The sequence below is a fragment of the Crocodylus porosus genome, unplaced genomic scaffold (genome assembly GCF_001723895.1).
Source record: "Crocodylus porosus isolate Cpor-Errol unplaced genomic scaffold, CroPor_comp1, whole genome shotgun sequence".
NCBI classification, from domain to species: Eukaryota; Metazoa; Chordata; order Crocodylia; family Crocodylidae; genus Crocodylus; species Crocodylus porosus.
This window is the reverse complement of record NW_017728947.1, coordinates 109,634,387-109,642,034: the sequence shown is the minus strand read 5'-3', so window position 1 is coordinate 109,642,034 and position 7,648 is coordinate 109,634,387. Positions and strand designations below refer to the sequence as shown.

The 7,648-nt window shown below is 47.3% G+C and overlaps 1 protein-coding gene across 1 annotated transcript in view; it reads left to right on the top strand.

Annotated features, from left to right (window-relative positions):
- The window catches only part of LOC109320889 (myosin-8-like), a 29,247-nt gene that overhangs the window by 14,706 nt on the left and 6,893 nt on the right, over positions 1–7,648 (top strand). The window contains exons 9-12 of the mRNA XM_019551169.1: positions 2,984–3,119; positions 3,410–3,541; positions 6,662–6,800; positions 7,107–7,186. Of these exons, the coding sequence (XP_019406714.1) occupies positions 2,984–3,119; positions 3,410–3,541; positions 6,662–6,800; positions 7,107–7,186 (487 nt within the window). The remainder of the gene's footprint in view (positions 1–2,983; positions 3,120–3,409; positions 3,542–6,661; positions 6,801–7,106; positions 7,187–7,648) is intronic.

Here is a 7,648-nt window from a genome sequence, read left to right as displayed (position 1 = left end):
TCTGCCCTGTAGTCCCCGGATCATTCAGGTGGCCCTCCTCTGGACCCTCTCAATGTTGTCCACATCCCTCCTGAAGTGGGGTGCACAGAACTGGACACAGTACTCCAGCTGTGGCCTGACCAGTGTTACATAGAGGGGGAGGATCTCCTCCCTGGCCCTGCTAGAGGTGCACCTGTGAATGCACAACAAGGTCCAGATAGCCCTGCCAACCGTGACCTCACATTGTCAGCCCATGTTCATCTTGGAGTCAATAATGACTCCAAGATCCCTTTCTGCCGCCGTGCTCTCAAGAAGGGAGTTTCCCATTCTATAAGTCTGCTGCTGCTTACTACTTCCCAAGTGCAGCACCCTGTACTTGTCAGCATTGAAGCACATCCTGTTTTTGCTAGCCCACCCCTGTAACCTATCCAAGTCTTGCTGCAGTCTTTCTCTTCCTACTAGTGTGCTCACCTCACCCCAAGTTTTGGTATCATCAGTGAATTTAACTGGGTGCTTTTCACCCCGTCATCCAAATAGCTGATAAAGAGATTGAACAGCACGGGCCAGGACTGAGCTCTGGGGAACTCCGCTGCCTACTTCTCCCCAGGTGGAATATGACCCATCCACTACCACCCTCTGAGTGCAACCCTTCAGCCAATCTGCAATCCATCTGACTATGTAGGCATCAATGCCACAGTCACCCAATTTCTTAATGAGGATGGGGTGGGAGACGGTATCAAAGGCCTTGCTGAAGTCCAGAAAGACTACATCCACGGCGACACCTGCATCCAAGGCTTTTGTGACCTGATCATAAAAGGCAATCAGGTTGGTCTGACATGACTTCCCTCTAATGAAACCGTGCTGGTTGCCCTTGAGCATCATCTCGGAGGCTGGCCCATCACAGATGTGCTCCATGATGATCTTCTCAAAGAGTTTCCCTAGGATTGAGGTAAGACTGATGGGCCTATAGTTGCCTGGGTCCTCCCTCCTCCCTTTTTTAAAGATGGGGACCATGTTGGCTACCTTCCAATCATCCAGCACCTGGCCTGAGCACCAGGTGCCAAGGGCCCTGCAATAACCCCAGCTAGCTCCCTCAACACCCTGGGGTGGAGAGCATCTGGACCCGCTGATTTGAACACGTCCAACCCCTCCAGAAGCTCTCTAACCTGGTCCTCCCCAACCTGAGGTTTGGAGGTGTTCCTCTCCAGTCCATCTTGCATCACGGTGGGGAAGTCCCGGTCCCTGCCCAAGAAAACAGAGGTAAAGAGGTCTGCTTTCTCCTCTAGCGCAACCACCAGATTGCCCAGAGGATCTTGCAGGGGCCCCACATTTCTTGGTGCTTTCTTCATCCTCCCTATATATTTGAAAAAGGACTTTTTGTTATCTTTGATTTTGGATGCAAGTCCTAGCTCTATGTCCGCCTTAGCTTTCCTGATACCACCCCTACATGCCCGAGCAGAGGAGGTATACTCCTCTTTGGAGATAGCACCCCCACTTCCACCGGGTGTACGCCGCCTTTTTGGCGATCAGGCATTCCCGGACGCCCTTGGTGAGCCAGGGAGGCTTTCGGGCACTCCTGCCCCCCTTGCTTTTTGTTGGGATGATCACCCCTTGGGCCCTGAATATCGTCTCCTTAAGGAACGACCACTCATCTTGGGCACTGAGTTCCCCTGCCCTTGAGAACCCCAGTGCCTCTCTCACTAATCTCCTCAACTCGTTGAAGTTGGCCCTCTTGAAGTCTAGGGCTACTGCCTTGCTGCTGGCCCTTGACACCCTGTGCTGGATGGTAAACTCCAGCAAGCAATGATTGCTATTACCCAGGTGGTCAAGGACCTGGAGGCCCTTGACCAGGTCATCGCCTGTGGCCAGGACCAGGTCCAACAGGGCATTTCCTCTGGTGGGACTGTGCACCTCCTGAATTAAGTGGAGGTCCTGTATCTGGGCCAGGAACCTCCTGGAATGGTCCGACCTGGCTGACTGTTCCTCCCAGCAGATGTCCGGGTAATTGAAGTCACCCATGACAACTACATCCCTTGCCTTAAGTGCCTCTGCAAGCTGGCCCGAAAATTCCCAGTCCAGCTCCTCCCCTTGGTTGGGGGGTCTGTAGTAGAACCCCACCGTTAAATCCCTCTCCCCATGGCCCCCTTGCATCTTGACCCAGAGCACTTCAGCTTGCCCTTCCTCTGACCCCATTTTGCTTGCAGAGGATATGTATTGCTCCTTGACATAGAGCGCCTTTCCTTCCTTCTCTATCCCGCCTGTAAATAAACCTTTGAGAAAGGAAGAAAACATGGTATACGAGGACCACCGCAAGTCCCTTATCACAAGTGCTCTGCTTAATTTCCTGTTCTAGATATCTGCCAAGAGGCAGCATGCAGCACCCTGCATCCTGCATGGAGGCGCTGGTGAATGGTTTAGGATATCAGGCAGCCTTTTCCGAAACCAAAGTCCTTTCATGTGCAAGAAGCACATGTCTGTTTAACTGCATGCACAGTGGCAGAGGATAGTTAGGGGAAAAGCTAGTTAATATAAATGGAGTTCATGGGTAAGAGGCTAGTAAAACATCCCCTGGTTTTCTCTGAGGTTTCCTGAGCAAACTCAGAACTCCAAAGACTTGCAGCAGGGACAGTTTTGTGTCCACACAACTCAGTTGTGCTAAAGACTTACTGCTCTTCCAGCCCAAGAGGGACTTGTCTTCTTTGCAGAGAGGAAGTTCTGTGTACCTCTATTGGCTTCTTTTTGCCCGGAGGCCTCCTAGCTGCTTGTAACTCATCACCTTACAAAACCAGGAACTGAAGATCCTGGACCATGTTGTTTCTTCCTCTTTATTCTCCATGAGAGATGCCTCAGTCCTGGGAATTCCTCTGCCCCACAGTGGTGGATGGGAACCTCTCACAATTAAAGCTACCATCTGCTGGGTTATTTGACACTTGCTTGGCAGCTCATTTTTCAGCCAGCAGTGGTGTCGCGTAGTGGATGATACCTTTTCTGTATTTATCACTAGAGCACTGCTCGAGTGGAAACGCCTTCACCTGACAAAGCAAATAGAGTTCCTGGCAACAACAGATGAGAGTTTCCTGAACGACACCAATAAGAAGCTTGAAACTGGTAAAAAACGGCAGACTGAACTAATTATGAAGGTAGGTTAATGAGCTGACACGGTAACAAATCCCGTAATCCCCTGTCTTTCACGCTGGTTCTGCTGAAGTACCTTTAATGGCTGGTCTGCTGGCTGGTATAAATCATGATTTCAAAGCCTGAGGATCTGGCTTTGCTAGTCCATTAATAATGGTTTTAAAGCAGTGGGCACCGTGTTTTAAGTGAAAACTGTACCCCTGTTCACTAGCCCAGAGATCTTTTGAAGGTTACAGGTGAGTCAGAGCATATTGCAGAAATAATTATTGCTTGTCATTTTGCTTTCTGACACCAGAACAAGAAAGCTGAAAAAGAGCTTCTGCAGACTGAAGAACGGATCAAGAACCTGGGTGAGGTGGCAGATAAAAAGGAAGCTGAATACAAGGACTACAAAGAGAGAGTAATTGAAAGCATAAAAGTTCTGGAGGCAGGTGTCATTTAAAAAAAAAATCTCAAGGAGTTTAACATATGGCAACACATTTTCTGTAGGGATAAGTTGTCAGCATTCTCCATTTCAGTGTAGTTATTCCAGTTTGGATCAGCTGAGAATGACCCATCTATCAATAACTATTTGAGGATAAATTGAGTCACCCCATATTCACTCTTTGGTTACTGTGCTGACACTCTGAGAACTGGGGAATTTCAGCTTGGGGCATTTCTGTGTTAAGTGAGTATTGTTGAGGTTTTCATCTTAGGCACTTAACTCCCATGGAAATCAATGAAGTTCCTTGTATAACCTTAGCCATATGTTTGTGCCTGTATTTATCTAGTTCAATGGTGCTCAACCTTTTGGCCTGGTGGGCCAGATGAGGGGCATGGAGCTGGCCTGCAGGCTGGATTGAGCCCTGCATTCTAGGATTGGGCTCTGCACTGCCCCTGCCTGGTCCCACGCCTGGAGAGGGCTCCAAGTGCCCCTTGCCACCTCCACCTGGTCCTGTGCGCTGTGTGGAGCCCTGTAGACCAAATGACTTTGGCTAGGGACAGAAGTTATTCATAAACTGGTTTAAGTGACGATTCAGCAGCTGGTTTACAGCTGTAACAGAACAGGAGTTCAGTGCACATAAACCAATTTCAAAATGGCTGAAACGAGTTTAATATAAATCTGGTTGAATGTAGTATCAGACGTAACTGATTTAGCTGAAACCGGTTTATGAAACTTCTATCCTAGACCCCTTTCTGGTTTAAGTTAAATCAGAGTCCCCCAGCATGCTTTGTAGCCCTAGGCTGGGCTATGCTGTCTGCTCCAGCAGAAAAGGGTTGGGGCAGGGTGGGGTGGGGCGAGGGGGGAGGCTCGGGCTGCCCCCCATAGGCAAAGTCCAGCTAGGGTCTGGGGCCAGAGAAGGGGGGTTAAATGCTCCTTCCCCTGAATACAGAGCTGCCCTGCCTTGCCCTGCTGAACTTACTGAAAGTTACTGCTGGGTGCAGCTGTGGACTACAAATCCCAGAAGCACCTGGGAACAGGAAAAGAAAGTTATGAGCAACCCTGCCAGTCCTGCTTCTGTAATTCTGGACTGCAAATCCCAGAGACCACAGGGGCAGCAGGAAGATAAAGCAAACACACAGCCCATGCTGCCTAAATGCTAGAGAGCCGTGCTGTAGCGCTGGCCCAAACCACTGCGGACATATGGCTGCATTTCCTGAATCAAAAGTTAACGTGTGTCCGGTTGTTTCTCAGTTGAATCTCTGCAATATAGACTCACCTGCAAAGACTGAATTGATTCAGTCTTGAGCTTTATGACTGTCTCTACTTAGCCATAGTATCAGGTGCTAGATATTGCCCATTGGCTGTGGGTTGAGCACCGCTGATCTAGCTGAATGTCATGCCAAAAATGTGTCTGTCAATAGGTAAACAAGTATGCATCTAGGTCCAAATGCAATCCTGAATTGGTTCTATATACCCTAGTCTATAAAGGCCCTAATACAGCACCAAACCATACTTCTTCAGACTTTGTGAGCTGTCATAAAGGTCAGGCCCTTCTCCTGTGCTCTGGATGTAGTGCATGCTCTCTTCCTAGGGGATCTTTCCCTACTGTGTGACTCTCAGCTCTCAGGTTGACAATACTGATGATTCAGATTAGGGTAAATTGATCATCAGTGTCTGAAACATCCCAGCCTGCCAGCCCTCTCTTTATCACTGTGTTTGCTGGCTCTGAATAAATAAGTTACACCAGATCAATGCTTACTGCCATTTTGGTGTTGCAACACTCCTCCTCCTTTGGCACAGCCTTGTCTCTGCTGCCACTGTCCCCACCCACAGCTTCCAATTGTGCTTGTTGCCATCTGTTCTGTCCTTTACTCTCTGTCCTCTTTAGTTTTCAGGAAAGCAGCAGAAGCTGTCCTGGACTCAGTCTAGTTGTCTTCATATTGAGGTGTCCTGGCCATTTGGACCCATTCGTTTCTGTAAAACGAAAACCAACCATTCACCAAAACGTTCACCTTAATTTGCAACTTGTCTTTCAATAACTTTGTATTATGTTTGGAAGCTCAGAATAGTGTGCATGCTGCCTATCCAACTATTACAGTGGCTGTCTCCTTATTTTGGATATTCAAATTACCTTCCATTGCCCATGCTTCACACACACCTGTTTCCAATTCAGCTGTTGTGCTGTGTTTTTCAGTGCCTTCATTCTCTTCTCCCATCCTTGGATTAGATTGCATGTGAAATAGAATCTGGTTTACAGGGTAACACACTTTGCAACCAGTTGATATATTTAGTCCTGACTCCCTATTAGCGCGAGTAAGGGTAACCTGGACTCAATCATGGGGAAGAAATCAGAACTGCCTCCAGTCTTTATTCTGTCTCTGGGAAGTGAGTCCAGATTCCCAAAGGGACATGTGTCCCAATCCCATTTGAAAATGTTAGTTTAAATAGACTAAGTGCAGAAGAAAGAAAAGATTAACTCTTTTTTGCTGGTGGAGAAACTGGAAATGTCTATAAGTGCATTAATGCACTATTGCTGCTATGCATTAAGTTTACTACCTCTAATATGAGTTACTTCATAAATGCTCAGTAGCTGGTGCAAATGTACCATAGCAATTGTGCATGGTCTTTTCTTTTCGTGAAGCTTAATGTGCAGTAGACTAATTTTACTGCACAGAAGCACGGTTTTTACTGTGATGTGCACAGTAGAACTAGAGTATGGCTCTTTAAGCATCTTCTATAGATGCACCGACTGAGACAGAAGTTAAGTGTCAGGGTATAAAGGTCGTTTGGTGTCCTGCTCAGTATTTTACCACTTAAGTGACTTGTACAGTGAAGTCTCCTTTGGAGAGCATTTTGAAACTGAGCTGTTAGTTTAAAGTCTGAATTTGAATGACTTGCCCAGGATCACACAGGGGATCTGTGGCGAAGGTAAAAGGAATACAGTTCTTCCAAGTCTGGGTCCATAAGATATTTCTCCTAACTGCATAGACTGTCAGAAATGTATTGGTGTGATCAAGTTGATAGCGTAAGTTCCTGGTGTTTTGTCTTTCTCTACTATGCTGAGTTATTACATAACCCGTGATGTGTAGATGGATCATTAATTAAACTCTGTTTTCATTGAAGGATGAAATCGAAACTGTAATGAAGAGTCTGAATCAAAAAGAGCAGCAGCTGAGTTTGAGAAGGCCAGTCGCAGAGGAGACACAGAGAGAGCTGGAGGAGAAGCATGCCAAATATGAAGAACTGAGGAAGAAAGTTTCAGGTGGGTAGGAGGTTGCTCCAGCATATCTTGACACTTTCTACTAGTGTGCAAGGAAGAGGGCTGGCTGTCTCACAATCCTTGGCCTACTTCTCACTCAGCTGAACTGTAAAGCACAGCAAAGCTGGAAGGTCGTTGTACACCAGCTGGGTTATGACCTCGGGACATGACTGCCACATAAATAATCATTAATCGTAAACTTATGCAAGGGATCATTTCCTACTGTAACATGTTCTGCTCTTGGAGCCGCGTTCAGCACAGGGGACAAAGAGATACATTTTCTGCAGAACCCGTGTCCCTCATTTACAGATCTCAAAGACAAAGAGGCCAATCTGACGAAATTCATTGAGCGCTCACTCAGGGCGACAAGAAGACTCCAAAAGACCACGGTAATGGTTATCATCTTGCTGGATGTCGTTGTTTAATGTTCCCAAAATTGGTTTGTTTGCCTTCCGGTGGAAAACATGCACCTGTGTAGACTTCAAGGGATGTTGCCAGCCTTGGCTATTTTCAAGGACAAGGCTAAGCTTCTCCCTCTCTGGTCTTGTGCGTTGTTATAGTCTCCTACCTTTCCAGCACCCTCTTCCTAGAGCTGTCGACCATGATGCAAGCATGGGTTTTCTGGTTGGAAGATGCTTGCCCAGCCTGACTCAGTCACCACAGAGACATCCTCACGTACCTCGTGTAAAACTCTGAGCTGGAGTTTACCATGTGAGTGGTACTAATGCAATGAGAGAAATGACTTATGTAAGCAAAGGGCTGCAATGTCTGGTCCTGTGTGAACCCTATCACTCTACAGAAGCTTACCACTGCTAAAAGGGAGGCATATACCCAATGGAGAGATGGGGTCA